Source organism: Piliocolobus tephrosceles, chromosome 17 (assembly GCF_002776525.5).
Source record: "Piliocolobus tephrosceles isolate RC106 chromosome 17, ASM277652v3, whole genome shotgun sequence".
NCBI classification, from domain to species: domain Eukaryota; kingdom Metazoa; phylum Chordata; class Mammalia; order Primates; family Cercopithecidae; genus Piliocolobus; species Piliocolobus tephrosceles.
In genome coordinates this window covers 59,327,401-59,349,132 of record NC_045450.1, presented here as the reverse complement: position 1 = coordinate 59,349,132, position 21,732 = coordinate 59,327,401, and the positions used below count along the sequence as shown (strand labels likewise).

Genomic DNA, 21,732 nt, shown 5'->3' with positions numbered 1-21,732 from the left:
GACCAGCCTTGCCAACATGGTGAAGCCCTGTTTCTACTAAAAATACAAAAATTAGCTGGGTGTGGTGGCCACATGCCTGTAATCCCAGTTACTCAGGAGGCTGAAGCATGAGAATCATTTAAACCTGGGAGGTGGAGGTTGCAATGAGGCATGATTGCACCACTGCACTCCAGCCTGAGCGACAGAGTGAGACCCCGTCTCAAAAAAAAAAAAATTATTTTAATGCTGATAGGACAAACAAAGTATGTCCATATAGGAGCTGCCAGATTTTAATCCCTGCCAGACTCAAACCTATGTTTGTGGTGCTTTCAGTCTAGATTTTTTTTTTTTTTTTTTTTGAGACATAGTTTCACTCTTGTTGCCCAGACTGGAACGCAATAGTGTGATCTTGGCTCACTGCAACCTCTGCTTCCCAGGTTTAAGTGATTCTCCTGCCTCAGCCTCCCAAGTGTCTGGGATTACAGGTGTGCACCACCATACCTGGCTAATTTTGTATTTTTAGTAGAGACAGGGTTTCACCGTGTTGGTCAGGCTGGTCTCGAGCTCCTGACCTCAAGTTATCTGCCTGCCTCGGCCTCCCAAAGTGCTGGGATTATAGACATCAGCCGCCATGCCTGGTCTCATTCTAGATTTCTTATACTTTTGTTCATGGTGTGTGCTTTGCCTAGGATACACTAACCCCTGCCTCTAAAGTTACATTTTTTTCAGAACTCATTCTAAATCATTCAACAGCAAATGTGCTAGCCATTGTTTCAATCACTGAGAAGGCAGCAATAAAAATACATTTGGATCTTGTATTCTAGTAATCATCTCCGATGAATAAAATTATGGCTGATTTTTATTATTATTATTATGAGACAGGGTTTCACTGTGTTGACTAGGCTAGTCTTGAACTTCTGGGCTCAAGTGATCCTCCCATCTTGGCCTCCCAAAGTGCTGGGATTATAGGCATGACCCACCACACTTGGCCTTTTTTTTTTATCTTTTACTTATCCTTGATTTTTTTTTAAACCTAGAACATGTCTTTTTTCTGTAAATAAAAAATGCAGAAGAATATAAACTTAATATGATTCTTTTGTAGAACTTATTGGTAGGTATTACTATTTTCTTTCCTTCCTTTTTTCTCTTTTCTTTCTTTATTTTTTGAGGGAGAGTCTGCTGTGTTGCCCAGGCTGGTCTGGAACTCCTGACCTCAAGGGATCCTCCCACTTAGTCTGCTCCCAAAGTGCTGGGATTACAGGCATGAGCCTCCATGCCCAGCCATGTTTTCATCTTTAAAATCATTTGTTCTATTTACTGTAGAAGTTACAGTGAAAATTCTCCTTGGTAGATGAATTATTCATACTCTGGCAGACCCACAGTTATTATAGGTGAATTTACTGTAAAACTGAGAAAGCTGAATTTTCAGGGCCTTTTACTTGCACAGGATGCCTTCCAAGGCTCTGTACCTGATTTTTCCCAACACTTATGTATGAAAATTTCCAGATACACAGAAAAGTCAGTACAATGGTACTGTGAATAACCATACACCTATCACCTAAACTCTACAACTAACAATTTATTATATTTGTTTTATCACATACCTGTTTATCTACTTATGCCTCTTTCTATCCATTAATCCATCCTAATTTTGTATGCACTTCATTCCTAAACACTTCAGCATTTGTGCCATTAGCTGAAGTTTACCTCTCTATGGGCTTTTTGGCGGGGGGGGGGTGTGGAAAGGTAAGTTTTTGCTGTGAAAAAATTGTGTGAAATGCACAAATCTTAAAGATAGCATTTAGATGAGTTTTGCCAAATGCATACATATGAGTAATCCAAACCCTATCAAGATAATGAACATTATAGCCGGGTGTGGTGGCTCATGCCTGTAATTCCAGCACTCACGGGGGCTGAGGCAGGTGCATCACCTGAGGTCAGGAGTTCAAGACCAGCCTGGCCAACATAGTGAAACCCTATCTCTACTAAAAATACAAAAATTTGCTGGCCATGGTGGCACACGCCTGTAGTCCCAGCTACTCGGAAGGCTGAGGCAGGAGAATCACCTGATCCTGGGAGGCAGAGGTTGCAATGAGCTGAGATCATGCCATTGCACTCCAGCCTGGGTGACAAGAGTGACACCCTATCTAAAAAAAAAAATAGTTCCAGAGCTAAAAAAGATTATTCATACGGCACAAGGTGATCTACTAGTCCAAAGTTCAAAAACATTTTAATGAAGTCCATTTATATATATTTTGTTTGTTTTCCAATGGAATACTATGTTTATTGAGGCAAAATCACATTATTTTTAGTTCTTGGAGTCAACAAGCATACACAAATGTTCTTCAACACAGTTATTAAAAATACAAGACCAAGTTGAATGTGCCAAAGAGATACCACTCAGTTGGGTTTTCTAGAGCCATCAGGAAGAAAATTAGAGAAGGGATTTACGTGGTTGGTTTCCATAGCTTGATAGACCAAACACACAAAAAAACTGCCACAACAACAAACAGCAGAATTTGTATCCATACAGGAATGGAGCATCCCTTTTTTTTGTATTTTCTCACTTGATATCTGTCAAGGGAACATACTTACGAACATATTTAGATGAAAATGACTCCTCCATCCTCAAATCACTGAGTTCTAATGGCCAGCCTGGAGCTCCTTTGATTGGTCTGCGGCAACTAGCACTGATTCTTGTTGGTGTAGCTGCTTCACAGGGGAACGTTTCCTTAGGAATATCCCTTTCTACTCTTCTTTCCTGTGTTTTTTCTCTCACTTCAGCTCTTGTCAATGGTTTATTTGGTGTTCTTCTGGGTATGTCTGAGAATTCAGTGACTGGCAGAATAGGAGATGCATGCTTGAAATTTCCATTCACCCTATTGACAACTAAGGATTCATTGTTTGAAGCCATTATAGTTTCAGCTATGGGAGTACTCGCTGAAATTACTGCACCATCTATACGAAAATATTCTGAAGTGTGCACCCTTTTCCTTGAAATTCTTCTTGACTCTCTTGTAGACTCCCTAGTTAATAATGCCTGCAGAGGTCTGCCTTTTGGAGATCCACTTGTTCATTCACTCCCAGTTATTCCAGCTTGAGAATAGCTCTTGTTATGCTCAACTCTTCTTTGTTTGAGGGTTACTGGAGTCTTTGGTCTGCCCTCCAGCGGTTCTCTCTTCTCAAGCTTGAGCTCTATTTTAGGGTCTTCTTCATTGTCACTATATCTGTCAGAATCATTACTTCCATTCTGCCTTGTATTTTCTGCTGAAGAAGAAATTGTTGGCAGAGAAGATCTTGATTCTGTTCTTTGCTCCCTCGCTTTCAAAAGCTTTTTCTCACATAGCTTCCTGGTTGTTCCCACAATAGGACCAGGATTCACTCCGTATTTCACAAGCTGATCCAAAAGATCTTCATTAATGAGTTCTGTTACATCTAGATCGTCTTTATCATCTTGTCTGCGTTTATCAGTTTTCTTTGTGGCTTTCCTGTCGGCGGCGGGCCCGGAGCCAAAACGGATGTGGGCTCGCGCTCCTCATAGCTGGAGAATTCCGGGGGCCGGTTGCTGTTGGCGCTGGCGGCGAGCGGCGGCCCTGCCAAGTGATTTGAGACTGTTTAGTAGCTCAGATCCATTACAGCTGTTTGAGATTGAAGAGATTGTGTAGGCAAAGTCTTTTGCGTGAGCTCTTCAACCCCATGAGAGGATACATTTGAGCTGGACTGTCCTACGCCTCTTTACAGGCTCCGAAATTCAAAATATTGAAATATTTAGAAATTATTCGATTAACTACTATCCTTTGGATACAGATAACTCCTTCACTAAAGCGTTAGGGAGAAGCAGCAGGAGTCACAGTTTTAATATTTTCATCTCCATTCCAAAATGGATCCAGAAATCATATAACTTTCTCCCGCCAGAAAGTTCAAATAAAACACGCTGAAAAAAAAGAAAAAAAAACCCTTTTATTTTTCCGGGGCGGGCGCAAGGTGACGGATGTAGATTGCTGCCAATTGTAGCAGGCTTCCTCGAGCGCAGTCCCTCCTCGTCAGTTTACGAACAACTAGCCAATGAGAGCGCCGCTGCTCCAGCTAGCGGAGACCTATTGAAGAAGAAGAGTGAGTATTGGCCACAGCCTAGGACTTCTGTCCAATAGGAGCATACCTGCCGGCGCCTCTGGCGGGAGCTTGAGCGGCTCCGGAAGTGGCCGTTGGCGTAGGTGCATTCGGAGTTCTGCTGTGGTAACGGGAGAGTCTTCGGCGGGCTCGCGAGCCAGGCCGCGGCCTACTGGTTTCAGGTGAGGAGGGGTCTTGCTTCTACCCAGGCCTTGGGCCTCTAACTCCGGGATAAACTTCCCCACGCCTGATTCCTGGATTGGGGTCCAGGAGACACCCCACGAGGTGGGCTGCACGCGGGCTTGGAACCCGGCAGCCTGAGAGGATTCGGACCCTCGGGGCGGCGCCAATGGTCTGGGCTGAGGAGCCCGAACCCTAGCGCTTATCTGGGTTGCTGGGCGTTGGGGGCTGGGCAGGCGGGAGCTCGGGGCGATGACTGAAGGAGCCGAGTTCGCTGCTGCGGGGCCTGCCCTGGCCAGGGTGGGAGGTCGCCCCGCCCTTCCCCCGAGAGCCTAGCCTCGGGCTCCTCAGCGGCGATGCCTGCGCCCGCTCTGAGCTCCGTTACTTCATCACTTTAAAGTTGACGGAAGCACTGCATTTTTAATTTCATCATGGAAACTGTGTCGTAAAGACTTGTATATCCCTATTTTACAGGCGAACAAGTTGAGTCGAGGTTTCCCCATGTAGTAAAAGAACAGGGATTTAATATTTCTTTCTCTCTCTCTCTCTGTCTCTGTCCCTCTCCCTCCCCGTCTCCCTCCCCCCCCTTCCCTATCTCCCTCCCCCTCCCCCTCTCCCTGCCCTCTCTCCCTCTCCCTGCCCCCTCCCCCCCTTCCTCCCTCCCTTCCTTTTTCATTTTAAAGAGACTAAGTCGAAGTCTAGCGGGGCGCAGTGGGGGTGCAGTGGGGGCAGTGGCTCAAGTCTGTAATCCCAGCACTTTGGCAGAGGTAGGCAGATCACCTGAAGTCGGGAGTTCGAGACCAGCCTGACCAAATGGAGAAACCCCGTCTCTACTGAAAATAACAAAATTAGCCAGGCGTGGTGGTGCATGCCTGTAATCCCAGCTACTCGGGAGGCTGAGGCAGGTGAATCGCTTGAACCCGGAGGCAGAGTTTGCAGTGAGCCGAGATCACACCATTGCACTCCAGCCTGGGCAACAAGAGTGAAACTCTATCTAAAAAAAAAAAAAAACCTGGCCGGGCGCGGTGGCTCAAGCCTGTAATCCCAGCACTTTGGGAGGCCGAGACGGGCGGATCACGAGGTCAGGAGATCGAGACCATCCTGGCGAACACGGTGAAACCCCGTCTCTACTAAAAAATACAAAAAACTAGCTGGGCGAGGTGGTGGGCGCCTGTAGTCCCAGCTACTCAGGAGGCTGAGGCAGGAGAATGGCGTGAACCTGGGAGGCGGGAGGCGGTGTTCGCAGTGAGCTGAGATCCCACTGCACTCCAGCCTGGGCGACAGAGCGAGACTCCGTCTCAGAAAAAAAAAAAAAAAAAAAAAAAAACCTAAGAAACGAAGTCTCCCTGTTGCGCCCAGGCCGGAAGAGCTCACTGCAGTCTCGAACTCCCAGGCCCCAGGGATCCTCCCGCCTCTGCTTCCCACAATAGATGGGACCACAGGTGCTCACCACCATGCCGGGCTCATTGTTTTCTTTTTCTTTTTTCTTTTTCTTTTTTTTTTTTAAGACGGATTCTCATTCTGTCACCCATGCTGGAGTGCAATGGCCCGGTCTCGGCTCACTGTAACCTCTGCCTCCCGGGTTCAAGCGATTCTCCTGCCTCAGCCTCCGAAGTAGCTGGGATTACAGGAATGTGCCACCACATCTGGGTAATTTTTGTATTTTTAGTGGAGAGGAGGTTTCACCATATTGGCCAGGCCAGTCTGGGACTCCGACCTCAAGTGGTCCGCCCTCAGCCTCCCAAAGTGCTGGGATTACAGGTGTGAGCCACCGCACCTGACCTGTTCTATTTTTCTTTTTCGGTAGAAATGGGAATTTCACTGTGTTGCCCAAGCTGGTCTCGAACACCGGAGCGTAAGCGATCCATCCGCCTGGGCATCCCAATATCCAGGGATCGCAGGTGTGACCCTCCGCGCTGGCCAGAGCAAAGATTTGAACCGAGGTTGGCCCGACTTCCCCCGCCCACCTCCTCTCAACCTTCAATTGAGGGGCTTTCATCCTGCCTGTTGTGGGCATTGATTGAAACCTGAAGAATAAAGATGACAAGTCTGAGGTTAACGTTTTCATCCCTGACACAGCACACATAAAAAGCAGCATTTGTGTGACATGCTCAGGGTTTGGGGTGCACAGCCCATGGTCTCTTGCTCTAGGCACCTCCGACTGGCCTACAGTGGTTAAGAAGCTTCGGCTCCAGAACCACACCGTTCTATAGAACTTCGTGCGACAAGGAAAATGTTCTGTATTTCTGCTGTCCAGAATGGGAGCCACCTGCCCTATGTGGGTCTCTGGCACTTGAAATGTGTCCTGTGCGACAAAGGAACTTACTTTCTTTTTTTTTTTTTTTTTTTTTTTTTTTTTTTTTGAGACGGAGTCTTATTCTGTCTCCCGGCCTGGAGTGCAGTGGTGTAATCTCAGCTCACTGTAACCTCCATCCTCCAGGTTCAAGAGGTTCTTCTGCCTCAGCCTCCCGAGTAGCTGGGACCACAGGTGCACACCATCACAACTGGCTAATTGTATTTTTTGTAGAGACGCGATTTTGCCGTGTTGCCCAGGCTGGTCTCCAATTCCTGGTCTCAAGCTACCTGCCTCAGTCTCCCAAAGTGCTGGGATTATAGGTGTGGGCCCCAGCTCCTGGCCGAACTTGATTTTTATTTAATTTAAATAACCATATGGGAGTAGACAGTGTGGCGGCCCCTTAGATTCTGCTCTTTTTAGTCTGTTTCTACCCTTTGTCTTCCTGAAGGCTGAGTTGCTTAATGTCTCTTAAGTACATCTACTACGCAAGTAGCTTGGGTCTTGTGTTGTGACACACAATTCTTGGGAGACTGTTGTTGTACCCTAGAAACATATTAAAAGCTTTTAGTTAGCCAGCTGCAGTGGCTCACTCCTGTAATCCCAGCACTTTGGGAAGCTGAGGCAGGAGGGTTGCTTGAGCTGAGGAGTTCAAGACCAGACTGGGCAACGTGGGAAACCCCATCTATACAAAAAATGTTTAAAACTTAAAGTATCTCACATTGTTCAGTTTGCAGACTTTCTTTCCCATTTATTTTCACTACTGCGCCACTCTCCATCCTGTGGAGGCCGCGCCAGGCCTGCTCTGGTGATTTTAAGAAACTTGACTGTTGGCCGGGCGCGGTGGCTCACACCTATAATTCCAGCACTTTGGGATGCTGAGGCAGGCAGATCACCAGGTCAGGGGATCGAGAGCATCCTGCTAATACGGTGAAACCCTGTCTCTAACACAGAAGAAACTCCTTACCAAGGCCCATGGGCCTTTTAATGATGGTGTCCTGTTCATCAGTCAAACCCATGCTCATCAGGGACCTATTATGCACTGATTTCTTCTGAAACTTCCTTGGCTCTTTGCAGAGCCAGTTTCTTTTAATCCTTCACGCCTCAGCCCAGTTTTCACTCTTTAAAAGACTACTTCCCTCAGAGTTGTGTCTTAGTTGGTCCTCCTTGTCTCCTCAACCCCAAACATCATAATCTGTAATTTTCTCATGTATTCGTTTATTGACATCTTACTTGCTAGAATGTTAACTCTGGTACATGGGGTCTTACTTGTTTTTGCCTCTAGGGTATCTGTCTGCATAACAGGTGCTTAATAAATACTAGTTGAACCCACATTTCCTCCTAAGTCAGATGAAAATAAAAGCACGTGCCTTACTTCACAAAGTAATTGAGGGGATAAGTTATGCTGATATACTTTAAAAACTAGGTGGTAGAGAGGCACAGTGGCTCAGTCCTGTTGTCCTGGTGTATGAGGAGGTGAGGCCAGGCGTTCAAGACCAGTTTGGGCAACATAGGAAGCCTTCATCTATATAACAAAAAAAAAAAAAATTTTTTTTTAATTTAAAAGCTAGGTGGTAGTTTTCAAAATGATGTAATGGAATTAAAGATAGGAAACATGAAAAGAACATAGGTGCTTAATATTTGTTGAATAGGCGAACATGATGGAATTAGAGATGGAAAACAAAAATGAAAGGGATAGGATAAAGTTTGCTTAGCCTTTTTGGAAAAATCAGGTAAATTTCCATTTTGAGTTAGTAACTCAGTTAATTTTGCAAGTGTAAAAAATGTCCTTTCTCTGTTTATCCTTTATAGATCTTTCTATTTTGGAAGATACTACTATGATCACAGGACTTCACGTTTTCTAAGGACAAACTGGAAAACTGTTTATAAATGCTTGTTATAGAGAAGAAAGTCCATTACCAAACACTTCTGACTTAAAATTTTTTTTTTTTTTTTTTTTTGAGACGGGCTCTGTTCCCCAGGCTGGAGTGCAGTGGCCGGATCTCAGCTCACTGCAAGCTCCGCCTCCCGGGTTTACGCCATTCTCCTGCCTCAGCCTCCCGAGTAGCTGGGACTACAGGCGCCCACCACCTCGCTCAGCTAGTTTTTTGTATTTTTTAGTAGAGACGGGGTTTCACAGTGTTAGCCAGGATGGTCTCGATCTCCTGACCTCGTGATCCGCCCGTCTCGGCCTCCCAAAGTGCTGGGATTACAGGCTTGAGCCACCGCGCCCGGCCTTAAAATTTAAATAGTTAAAATCTTCTCTTGAAGCTTCTCAGTCTGGCTAAGAATGATATTAAGCATAAAATCAGAAAGGTTAAATATGATTCTGTCACCTACATAGCATGTTTTATCTATTTTGTTAATACTTTTTGCAAATAATTGTTTCCCTAGTGATGGCTCATGAAGCAATGGAATATGATCTTCAGGTACAGTTAAATCATGCTGAAGAACATCCAGCTTCTGCTGACGTGGCCAGCAGCCAAGGGGGACCAGCCCTCCTCCAGCCTATTCCTGCTGATGTGGTCAGCAGCCAAGGGGGACCACTCATCCTCCAGCCAGCTCCTGCTGAAGTGATTGGCAGCCAAGTGACACCACCCCTACTCCAGCCTGCTCCACAACTGTCTATTGACCTGACAGAAGTGGAGGTCTTGGGAGAAGACAATGTGGAGAACATCAATCCAAGAACTTCAGAACAACATAGGCAGGGATCTGATGCTAATCACACCATCCGAGCATCTTCATTGCATTCAGTGACCAACTTCATCAGTGGACTGCAGAGACTTCATGGCATGCTGGAATTCCTGAGACCTTCATCTTCAAACCACAGTGTAGGGCCAATGAGAACAAGAAGGAGGGTATCTGCTTCACGGAGGGCAAGAGCCGGAGGGTCTCAGAGGACCGACAGTGCCAGGTAAATCAATATATGAATAAATCTGTGATCATTGCTGTACTAGAATTGTGAAACTGAGGCTCTGCCATTCAAGGACTGACAGGGTGACTCTTGGCAAGTCAGATAACTTCTGACCCCCAGTTCCTCATAAGTCACATGGAAATAAAATTGCTTGCCTTACTTCACAAAGTAATGAGGGGATAAGTTAAATGGTTGTGCCTTGAAAACTAGGTGGTAGTTTGTTTTCAGTCTTTGTAGAGATTGGCTGTTCTTCAGATTGTGTCTTGTACACCAAAAACTCTTTCTTCACTTGCAAATCTACTCTACTCACCCAAATTCATTATTCACTGGCATTCCACCGAGAGGCACAATTAATTAATTTTCTTTCATAGTCTTGGTTTGAGCTTGCCTCTTGAAGGGCTTAGCTGTCAAGTCTTAGTAGGGTTGTTATGAAGAATAACAATTGCCTGTACCCTGTCTGTTGTTTTGTTTATTTGTTTGTTTTGAAACGGAGTCTCACTCTGTCGCCCAGGCTGGAGTACAGTGGTGCGATCTGGGGTCACTACAACCTCCATCTCTCAGATTCAAGGGATTCTCCTGCCTCAGCCTCCCAAGTAGCTGGCGTTACAGGCGCATGGCACCACCCCCAACTAATTAAAACTGTCTGTTTTTTTAACTTCTTACTTTACTTAAAGTATTTTATTTCACATTTGGTCTTCTAAGTGTTTTCAATATGTTTAGAAATATAATTCAACTTCTAATTTGTATGTGAAGGAAACTTGTACCCTGAGAGAGAGCTTTGTTCAGGATCTCATAGCTGTAGCATAGAGGAGTTAGCATGGGTATTGGAACCTGGATCTGCCCTGTTTTCTACACAGGCAGATGGAGGAAGCTTCGATCAAATCCCTTTGTTTTCTCTTTCTTCTTTTACTTACTATTATTTTTGAGACAGGGTCTCACTGTGCTGCCCAGGCTGGAGTACAGTGGTGCAGTCACACACAGCTCACTGCAGCCTCGACCTCCCCAGGCTCAGGCGATCTTCCTACCTCAGCCTCTTGATTAGCTGGGACTACAGGCATACACAACCATGCCGATGTTTTCTAACACTGAAAATACTGAGATGGTACTAAAAAGTGGTAGCTAGGTCATCCATTACTCATGTTTTACAAATGAGGAAGCCGATGGGATAATTTGTGATTTGGTTGTGATAAGGCTGGATTGGAATTGTGCCTTCTGAATCTGGATTCAGCATTCCTTTTCATGGATCCTGCTGATTTTAATGTTGGGCTTGCCATGACTGTGGCTCCAGTGTCTCTAGTGCCCATCAAGGATGACAGATGCCTAGTTCTGTGTTGACAAGAGTTGCAAATGCATATTACTGTGTTTTTTGTTTTGTTTTGTTTTTAAGACAAGAGTCTTGCTCTGTCACTCAGACTGTAGTGCAATGGCTCTACCTCAGCTCACCACGACCTCTGGCTCCTGGGTTCAAGCGATTCTTGTGCCTTAGCCTCTTGAGTAGCTGGGATTACAGGCGTGTGCCAGCAGGCCTGGCTATAGTCTTATTTTATTTATTTATTTATTTATTATTTTTTTTTATTTTGAGGCAGAGTCTCACTCTGTCGCCTGGGCTGGAGTGCAGTGGCGCGATCTCGGCTCACTGCAAGCTCCACCTCCCGGGTTCACGCCATTCTCCTGTCTCAGCCTCCCAAATAGCTGGGACTACAGGCGCCCACCACCGCACCCGGCTAATTTTTTTGTATTTTTAGTAGAGACGGGGTTTCACCGTGTTGGCCAGGATGGTCTCGATCTCCTGACCTCGTGATCCGCCCGCCTTGGCCTCCCAAAGTGCAGGGATTACAGGCGTGAGCCACTGCGCCTAGCCAATAGTCTGTTATTTTAAGATGTCATTACTCACATTATAAAGGCAGAGTAAGATTTCATACATTTGTGTTATAGGTGAAGGCACCTTATGGTGTAATTTGGGGACCGTGCCAAAGTAAATATGGGCTAACTTTCCATGGCTGAGAGTTGTGAGTAGTATCTTCAGGAACTGACTGACTGTCAGGAGGCCTCTTGCAGTAGTCCTCAGTCTTGTTTATCCATGCACTCATTCTTGTTGGGGGAGGCAGTGGATTCCGCTTGGTCAGGCACACTGACTTGTATTAACCAACGTAAGGGTGGCACTTATAAACCAGATGCCAACTAACAAAGAAAAATAGAATCACTAGAGGGCCACACAGAAGCCAAACTCTAGTGAGAGAATTGCTCGATATGGCTGGGCATGGTGGCTCACGCCTGTAATTCCAGAACTTTGGGAGGCCAAGGCAGGCGGATCCCTTTAGGCCAAGAGTTCAAGGCCAGCATGGCGAAACCCCATCTCTACTAAAAATACAAAAAATTAGCCGGGTGTGGTGGCACACACCTGTGTTCCCAGCTGCTTGGGAGGTTGAGGCATGAGAATTGCTTGAACCTAGGAGGCAGAGGTTGCAGTGAGCCAAGATCTTCTAATCTAGCCTGGGTGACAGGAATGACTCTGTCTTAAAAAAAAAATTTTTTTTTCTTCTTACAGAATCTGCTCAGGGAAAGAGTTATACAGAATTTAAATGTTGAAAGATGTCAGTCAAGCTATTTGGCAGCCATAATCTGTCTCCACAAAGGGAATAACCTAAAAGGTCAGGAAGTGTGCAGTTCAATGGAAATAACATCAGTTCTGGAGCCAGATAAATGTGATTAAAACTTTTTTCCCTAAAGTATGAGCTTTCCCAGGACTAATCACTTGTAACTTCTGAATTTCTTGAGATGAATTTCTCAGTGTAGTGTTTGACATTTACTCATCTGACAGACTGTCCCTGGGCCAGTGTTGAAAGCCTGGGCCAAGGTGAACAGCTTTTGACTCCCAGTCAGCCAAGAAGCCAAAGCTACAGAAAGCTAAGTAGTGAGGTTATTCTTCCCAACAGGCTTAGCTGAGGTCACAAAGTCCCTTCTTATTTTTTTGAGGTGGTTTCATTCTGGCTGCGGGGGTCATCACTCATTCATCAAATATTGATAACACTCCTCTGTATGAGAGACTAAACTTTGCCCTAAATATATTGGTGTTTAACACAGATTACAATATTGTTTTCGTGGAGCATATGGAGTCTAGGACTACAGAGAGTAAGGAAGGAGCAAAATATATTTAATTCAAAGACGGTTAAGTGCAGGGAAGGAGGAGGATTTCTTGGATTCTACATCTGTGCTCCCAAGGAGAAACCCTAGCACTGCTTCCTGTTGGTTTTCGTAGTTCTCCTTTCCTGTGTTCTTGCCTGACTTTGGATATTCTTTACTACATAAAAGCAGTTTTAAAGAGTGATTTTTTTTTTAAGTGTCTTACCACTTTTTTACTGGGTTCCATGTAGAATTCTACTGATATACATGTCAACAGCCTAACTCTAGTTTGTATTTGATTAAATCCTCTTATAAAATGCTTTTCTTATGTGTTTAGTCTTATGTAGCTATAGCTGCTGTTCACTCAGAATCTCAAGAAATGGAGTTGGTAAAGTTGCTTAGCACCGTTTAAAAAGAAAACCTGACTAGGCACAGTGGCTCACACCTGTAATCGCAGCACTTCGGGAGGCCGAGGTGGGCGAATCACCTGAGGTCATGAGTTCGAGACCAGCCTGGCCAACATGGTGAAACCCTGTCTCTACTAAAAATACAAAAATTAGCTGGGTGTGGTGGTGGGTGCCTGTAATCCCAGCTACTCAGGAGACCAAGTCAGGAGGTGGAGGTTGCAGTGAGCCGAGATCGCGCCATGACACTCTAGCCTGGGTCACAGAGTGAGACTCCGTCTCAAAAAAAAAGAAAAAGAAAACCTGGGTGATGTCAGCGAAAATGGCAGAGTAAGGACCACACAGAATTATCTCCATAAAAGTAGTGAAGCAACTGGCAGAATTTGTAAGGATCAACTTTTTCATAATTTGGGAAACTGAATGCTTACAGCAATCCAGGGAGGGCTGTTTAAAGAAAAACAGTCAAATCTCAATGAGCTCTATGGCATTCCTTATTATTGTCCCCTTCTCCAGCTCCTTGGTAGTTGTGAAAATCATCTGCCTGTAATCATAGTAAAAACCAACAGCCTGGCAGGCACCAGAGGGATTGGAGTACCTTCAAAGCCTCATTCCCAGAGAATTACCTTTCTGTGACCTGTTTGGTGGTTCTCTGGAAAACCCCATTTGCAAGACTACTCTTAACTCAGAGCAATGCAGAGTGTGAAAAGCCTAAATCATTTTCCCTGGGGCCTGCCTAAGGTAATGGAGATTCAGTGTGATAAACAATAAACTAACCAATAAGAGGGACAGGAAAATCTAGGAATGAGATCAATTCAATCACATCTTCTAAGTCTGGTTCTCTTGCTGTTTCTATCTGCAGTTACTTCCTTAACTGAAATATTGAGCCGCTCAAAATCACCCGTCAGAGTTGACATCAACTTCTTCTAAATTTCTGTTAATGCTGGTATTTTGGCCTCCTCCCATGAATCATGAATGTTCTTAGGGGCATCAAGGATGGTGGATCCCCCAGGCACAGTAGCTCATACCTGTAATCCCAGCACTTTTGGAGGCTGAAGTGGGCAGATTGCTTGAGCTCAGGAGCTCAAGACCAACCTGGCCAACATGTTGAAACCCTGTCTCTACAAAAAATACAAAAATTAGCTGGGCTTGGTGGTGTATGCCTGTAGTCCTAGCTACTTAGGAGGTTGAGGTGAAAGGTTCCAGTGAGTCAATATCGTGCCACTGCACTCCAGCCTGAGTGACAGAGCCAGACCCTGTCTCCAAAAAAAAAAATGGTGGATCCTTTCAAGGTTTTCGATTTACTTTGTCCAGATCCATTAGAGGAATCACTGGCAGCTATCATCTTAAGAAATTTAAAAAAAATAAAAAATAAAAAAAGCTTTTCCCCACAACTAAGAGTCACAACAAAATATTTCTTTTTTTTTCCTTTCTTTCTTTTTTTTTTTTTTGTGAGACAGGGTCTCACTCTCTTTGCCCAGGCTGGAGTACATTGGTGTGATCATGGCTCACTGCAGCCTCAACCTCTCCAGGCTCAGGTGATCCTCTGCCTCAGCCTACGGAGTAGCTGGTACTAAAGGCACAAACCACCACACCCAGCTAATTTTTTCTGTTTTTTGTAGAGATGTTGTTTCATTAAAGTACTGAGATTACAGGTGTGAGCCACTGTGCCCGGCCTTATTTCTTAAATAAAAAGTCTGGAAAGTTGGGCTGCAGAATGTTATGTTAACAGACATGAAAATAACATTAATCACCCTCAGAGTTCTTAGTTTACTGGGTGCATTGTCACTGAGCAGTGATATGTTTAAGGAATCCTTTTTTCTGAATAGTAGGTTTCAACAGTGGGCTTAAAATACTCAGTGAATACTCAGTAAGACATGCTCTAAACAGATAAGCTATTATCTAGGCTTTGTAGTTCCTTTTAGAGAGCACAGACATAGGCCAGGTGTGGCGGCTGACGCCTGTAATGCCAACACTTTGGGAGGCAAAGGTCGGCGGATCACAAGGTCAGGAGATCGAGACCATCCTGGCTAACAGGGTGACACCTCGTCTCTACTAAAAATACAAAAAATTAGCCAAGTGTAGTGGCGGGCACCTGTAGTCCCAGCTACTCAGGAGACTGAGGCAGGAGAATTGCGTGAACCCGGGAGGCGGAGCTTGCAGTGACCCAAGATCATGCCACTGCACTCCAGCCACTGCACTCCAGCCTGGGCGACAGAGCAAGGCTCCGTCTCAAAAAAAAAAAAAGCATCATCTTCAACTGAAGTCGCCAGCAGCATTATCCCCTAACAAGAGAGTCAGCCTGTCCTTTGAACCTTGAAGCCAGGTGTTGACTTCTCTCTAGCTGCAGAAATCCTACATGGTATCTTCTTCCCATAGAAGGCTGTTTCATCTACACTGAGAATCTGTTTAGTGTAGACACTTTTCATCAATTGTCTTAGCTAGGTCTTCTGGATAACTTGGTACAGTTTCTATGTCAGCACTTGCTGCTGCTGCTTGCACTTTTATTTTATGAAGACAGTATCTTTCCTCAAACCTCATGAACCAGCCTCTGCTTTCTTCCAGCTTTTCACCTGCAGCTTCCTCACTTCTCTCAGTTTTCATAGAATTAAAGAGAGTTGGGGCCTTGCTCTGGATTAGGGATTAGCTTAAGGGAATGTTGTGGCTGGTTTGATCTTCTATCCAGACCACTAAAACTGTCTCCATATCAGCAATAAGGCTGTCTTATCAGCCTTGCTTGTAGCATTTAATTTTCTTCAGGAACTTTTCCTTTGCATTCACCATTTGGTATTGGTGCAAAAGGCCTGGCTTCTGGCCTATCCCAGCTTTTGACATGCCTTCCTCACTAAGCTTAATCACGTTAGCTTAGTGATTTAAAGTAAGAGATGTATGACTCTTCCCTTAATTGAACACTGAGGCCATTGTAGGGTTACTAATTGGCCTAATTTCAGTATTGTTTTGTCTCAGGGAATAGGGAAGCCCAAGGAGAGGGAGGGAGGGGAATGGCTGGTAGGTGGAGCAGTCCACATACACAACATTTACTGATTAAGTTCACCATCTTACATGGGTGTGATTCTTGCACACCAAACGTGGAAATTAACACACTCCTAAATAATCAAAAGAACAAACAAAACCCAACACAGGCAGGCAGAAGAAAATAATAAAGATTAGCATATAAATAAATAAAATAGAGAATAAAAAAATGAGAGAAAATGAACTAATCAAAAAGTTGGTTCTTCTAAAAGATCAACAAAATTGACAGACTTTTAGCTAGACCAACCAAGAAATAGAGAAGACTCGAAGTACAAAAATCAAGAATGAAGGAGAGGACATGACTACCAAATAGGAGGGGAAATGACTGCTTGTGGGTACAGGGTCCCTTTTAGGTGTAACAAAAATGTTTTGAAACCAGATAATGGTTATGATTATGATTATATAACCTTGTGGTTATGCTAAAAAAAAAAAAAAAGCAAAAAAAAAAAAAAAACAAAACTGAATTGTACACTTTTAAATTGTGGATTTTGTAGTATATTGATTATATCTCAATTTCCAAAAAAGAAAGCAACTTGATTGCTGTTTCTTTCGATTTATTGACATTTCTTTTTTTAAAAGGGCAAAAAATCTTGTCTATTGAGTTGGACACTAAGTAGTGTTTATTTTGTTCTAGTTAGCATTCGGGCATCTTTTTTTTAGTAGAAAGCCCTAATTCATCAATAAATTGCACCCAAACTATTAGAAATCAAAATTTTTCTGTGTAAGCAGTCCCCAACAATTTTTCTGGGTAATAATCAATATTTTATTTAATGTCAATTACATGCCTGTCAGTAATACTTAGTAATTATTAGTGAGGTGGTATATTTTAAAGTTTAGAATGCTCTTTTGTTTTAAAATTTTTTTTAATAGAGATGGTGTCTCACTTTGTTGGCTAGTCTGGTCTCAAACTTCTGGCCTCAAGCAGTCCTCCTGCTTTGGCCTTCCAGAGTGCTGGGATTACAGGCGTGAGCCACCACGGTCAGCTGTTTTTTTAATTTTTATTTTTTCTTCTTATTTTTTTTTGAAGATGGAGTCTCACTCTTGTACCCAGGCAGGAGTGCAGTAGCACATCATAACTCACACACTGTGGCCTCAAACTCTCAGGCTCAAGTGATCCTCCTGCCTCGGCCTCCCAAGTTTTTTGGGTGTAATTTTTCTGGGTTTTTTTGTTTTGTTTTGTTTTTTTGTTTTAAGATAAGTCTTGCTCTGACAACCAGGCTGGAGTATGGGCGCTGTCGTGGCTCACTGCAGCGGCTCACTGCAGCCTCAATCTCCCAGGCTCAAGCCATCCTCCCACCTTGGCCTCCCAAGTAGCTGAAACTACAGGAGCATACCACTATGCCTGGCTATAGTATAAAGTTTCATTAATTTGTCTGGGTGTGGTGGCTTAAATGCCTGTAATCCCAGCACTTTGGGAGACCGAGGTGGGTGGATCATTTGAGGTCAGGAGTTCGAGACCAGCTTGGCCAACATGGTAAGACCCCATCTCTACTAAATATAAAGTTTCATTAATTCTGTGACATAAGTGGCCTCAAACTCCTCAGCTCAAGCTGGAGTATACTTTGTTATTCCAGGAATCAGGGAAACTGAGGTACAGTAGTGGTTATTTTAAACTCAGCCAGCCAAGATAGATTTGGAGTATTAGATTTGGCCCCAGATCTTCTCATCATTCTAAGTTTGGTGTTTTTTTTGATACCATATTATTATTTATGTTTTTTATCTTAAAACTAATATTATTTAAATTTTAAAAGAAAAATACTGTCCTAAAATGAGAGGTGAAGAAATTATAGAAGCCAGACTCTGTACTGTACTCCAGAATACCTTGGTCTAGGTGGCTGCAATAGCAAAATCCCGTGAGGCCGTATTTGGGCAACAAAGCCCTTTTTCTTCTTGCTCACCTCCCTTTTCAGCTACCTAATACCAACATACAGATTGCTGAGTTTGTCCTTTAAAGATACTGACAGTATGGCCAAGATAGCCAGTAAAATAGAATTGGCTTTTAACAGTAGGATCAAGCTCCTGTGTGGGCTAATGTAGCAGTGGTTGAGTGGTGAAAGATAATATCCAGGAGGCCATTCTCCCCTTATCTGCTATTCCTGCTTCAGCTTTCAAAGGCAGCAGTTAATGGCCTGGAGATGGGTTGAAGTGATAGGATTTACTTCAAATCACTATAGATTGTTTTTGTGATGATAGTTCATTGTACTGTAATTCTGTTGTCTTTCTGTGTGCATAGGTTGAGAGCACCATTGGATGCTTACTTTCAGGTGAGCAGGACCCAGCCTGACTTGCCAGCTACCACTTATGATTCAGAGACTAGGAATCCTGTGTCTGAAGACTTGCAGGTGTCTAGTAGTTCTGATTCTGACAGTGACAGCTCTGCAGAGTATGGAGGGGTTGTTGACCAGGCAGAGGAATCTGGAGCTGTCATTTTAGAAGGTCAGTATTTTACCAGGTTTGGACTCACAAGGCTAACATCCACAAAGCTTAAACTTCAGAAGGCTAGAAACTAGGTTTGTGCTTTGACACTTTCCCTTTTCTCCCCTAAGTGTTGTGGATTCCTGTTTTATAGAGCCTTCACTGGCCATAATTATATAGAGAGGATTTGATCTGACTTACAGCTTAATGTAATTTGTGACCCAGTGAGTCAGTCACTTTTTAATGGCATTTTATATTCTCTTTCACTTTTTTAGACATCTGAGAAAGTAGATTCTTTTTCTTTTTCTTTTTTTTTTTTTATTTTTTATTTTTGGAGGCAAGGTCTGGCTCTGTCTCTCCAATGACAACTGGAGTGCAGCAACAACAATCTCAGCTTACTGCAACCTCCACTTCTTGGGCCCAAGCCATCCTCCCACCTCAGCCTCCCCACTAACTAGGACTACAGGCACACACCACCACACCTGGCTCATTTTTTAAATTTTTTTGTAGAGACAGGGTTTTTCCTTGTTCCCCCAGCTGGTCGTAAACTCCTGAGCTCAAGAGTTCCACCTGCCTCAGCCTCCCAAAGTGCTGGGATTACAGACATGAGCACCCGGCCTAGATTCTTTATTTAAAAGTTTTGTAAATTCAGCACCCTGTCTAGGCTAACACTTTGGAGTCCTGGTATAATGTTATGTGTTACGCAAGTGGAGCTTTATTTAACAGTCATAGGCAGAGACCCCTAAAGTAGATGTCCTGCTTACGTTAAAAACGTTCTGATCCCCAGAGGGTGCTCTTTCAGTATATTTTCCTGCTGAAAGAATATTCTTGGATTATGAATTGAAATATAATAAATCAATGAAAATCTGTAAGTTCATATTTATGTAATTTTCCAAAACCTCATTTATCACTATCGTAAGTTGTTAGAACCCCAACTAATTACTCCAAAAACTAGTAAATAAAGGGTCAGGAATATATTAATATTTTGCTTTCCTGTATAAACTGTATTTCAGACAACCAGATAGTTGATGAAGGGGGTTTTTTTGTTGTTTTTCATTCACAGCTCACTGCAGCCTTGACCTCCCAGGCTAAAGCGATCCTCAGCCACCTGAGTAGCTAGGACTACATGTGTGTGCCACCACACCTGGCTAATTTTTTTTGTAGCTATGGGGTTCTCCCTATGTTGTCCAGGCCTGAAGGTTTGTTGTTTTTTGTTGTTGTTTTTGTTTTTTTTGAGACGGAGTCTCGCTCTATCTCCCAGGCTGGAGTACAGTGGCGCGATCTCCGCTCACTGCAAGCTCTGTCGCCTCCTGGGATCACACCGTTCTCATGCCTCAGCCTCCTGAGAAGCTGGGACTACAGGTGCCTGCCACCACGCCTGGCTAATTTTTTTGTATTTTTAGTAGAGATGGGGTTTCACCGTGTTCACCAGGATGGTCTCGATCTCCTGACCTCGTGATCCACCCACCTCGGCCTCCCAAAGTGCTGGGATTACAGATGTGAGCCACTGCGCCCGGCCGAAGGTTTTTTTAATAGAAAAATTTCAGCTAATTGCAGCAGGAACGATAGAAAAGTCATCATTTTGTGACTCCTAATTAAATTATATGTCTAGGCAAAGATCATCAGTGGATCCTAAAACCATTAGGTTGCAGGGTTGATGGGATTCCTTTTAATACAAGGACCAGGATGATACCACCTGAACCCATTGGTCAATCTTAGCATCTCAAAAAAATAGGATAGCAAGACCATATGTGCCTCTTAATGTGCTGCAATCAGAAATACTCATGCCACTTAGGAATACTGTACACACACACACACACGCACACGTCCCCCACCCCCAATGCCAAAAAAAAAACAACACTGAATCTGCTCAAGACTCTTTCTAACAACCAGGTTGCATAGTTTGTAGAAAAATGGGTGGAGGAACAAGATGATACCTCAGAGATGTAATCATTTAAATTAAAAATGTAGAACAGTCTACAAATGGAACATCTTTCTAGACCTAAATGTATATGGAAATTTAACATATTGTGAAGAGAAAATCTCAAATCCGTGTGGACAATTTTTAATGTTTTATATAACAGCAAACCAACATAGTTTATGATTCCACTTACATAAAATGTCCAGAAAAGGCAAATCTACAGAGACAATATTAGTGGTTGCCTGGGGCTGCAGGTGCAAATGTGAAGTGACTCTAAATGGGCGTAAAGGATCTTTGTGGGCTGATAGAAATATTTTAAATTGGGTTATGGTGATGGTTGCACAATGCTCAATTTATTGTATGTAAAAGTTAAACAATTTCATGAAGAAGCAATCAGCCAAATCCAGGTTGTGTAGGACTTTTCATAAGACAAATGACCTGACAAATCAGTGACAGAGGGGAAAAAATGGGTGAGGGGGAATTGTAATAAAATGAAAAAGACTTAAGAGACATCACAAGCTCATTATGGAGACCTTTTTTGGATTCTGATTGCAATAAATCTGTAGAGAGCAGCTTTAAAACTATCGGGAAATTTTTTAGGAGGCCAAAGCGGGCGGATCACAAGGTCAGGAGATCGAGACCATCCTGGCTAACATGGTGAAACCCCGTCTCTACTAAAAATACAAAAAATTAGCTGGGCCTGGCAGTGTGCACCTGTAGTCCCAGCTACCCAGGAGGCTGAGGCAGGAGAAAACTGTTAGGAAATTTTGAATATGAACTGGATGCCTGGGTATTCAGTGGTATTGGAGGATTATTGTTAATATTGTTAGGTATAATAATTACACAGTGTTCATGTCAAAAAAGAAAAAAAATTCTTGTCAGTGTTGCAGAAGTTTTTGCAAGTATAATGACATCTTAAGGTTTGTTAAGGATTCCAACCAAAAGAAAATAATGGAATGGGGGCTTAGGTGGAACAAGATTGGCAAAATATTGATTATTTTTTTAATTGAGTGATGGGTACTTGTGGCTTAACTGTACTGTTCTGTCTACTTTTATGTATGTTTGAGAATATTCAAACTAAATTTTTAAAAATAAATTCACTGATGGACCTGGGGAAATTGTTACCCCTTTTGCAGGAACACTGTCAATTAGAAATGGGAAACTAGTGAGTCAGGCTCTCTCCTGCTAGCTTCTAATACCTGACATATCTTACTTTGTATTTTACCTATCCTATCATTTCTGGAAATGACTTGACAGAGCAACTAGCAGGTGTCTCAGCAGAGCAAGAAGTTACATGTATCGATGGAGGCAAGACCCTCCCCAAACAGGTAATATGAACATCATTTTATTTTTATTTTATTTT

The 21,732-nt window shown here is 43.4% G+C and overlaps 1 protein-coding gene and 1 pseudogene across 4 annotated transcripts in view; one reads left to right on the top strand and one right to left on the bottom strand.

The window, feature by feature from the left end:
- Positions 1 to 2,379: 2,379 nt before the first annotated feature.
- LOC111536138 lies at positions 2,380 to 7,581 on the bottom strand (annotated as a pseudogene).
- Positions 4,070 to 21,732, top strand: part of RFWD3 (ring finger and WD repeat domain 3) — a 38,192-nt gene continuing 20,529 nt past the window's right edge. Inside the window, exons 1-5 of one of the 4 annotated variants that reach the window (XM_023202445.1) lie at positions 4,070 to 4,271; positions 6,077 to 6,212; positions 8,957 to 9,476; positions 18,267 to 18,469; positions 21,627 to 21,697. In XM_023202445.1, the coding sequence (XP_023058213.1) occupies positions 8,959 to 9,476; positions 18,267 to 18,469; positions 21,627 to 21,697 (792 nt within the window). In that variant the 5' untranslated portion in view covers positions 4,070 to 4,271; positions 6,077 to 6,212; positions 8,957 to 8,958. Of the gene's footprint in view, positions 4,272 to 6,076; positions 6,213 to 8,956; positions 9,477 to 18,266; positions 18,470 to 21,626; positions 21,698 to 21,732 lie in introns of those variants that run through there. The other 3 variants (XM_023202444.1, XM_031934435.1, XM_023202446.2) reach the window with 3 other exon arrangements.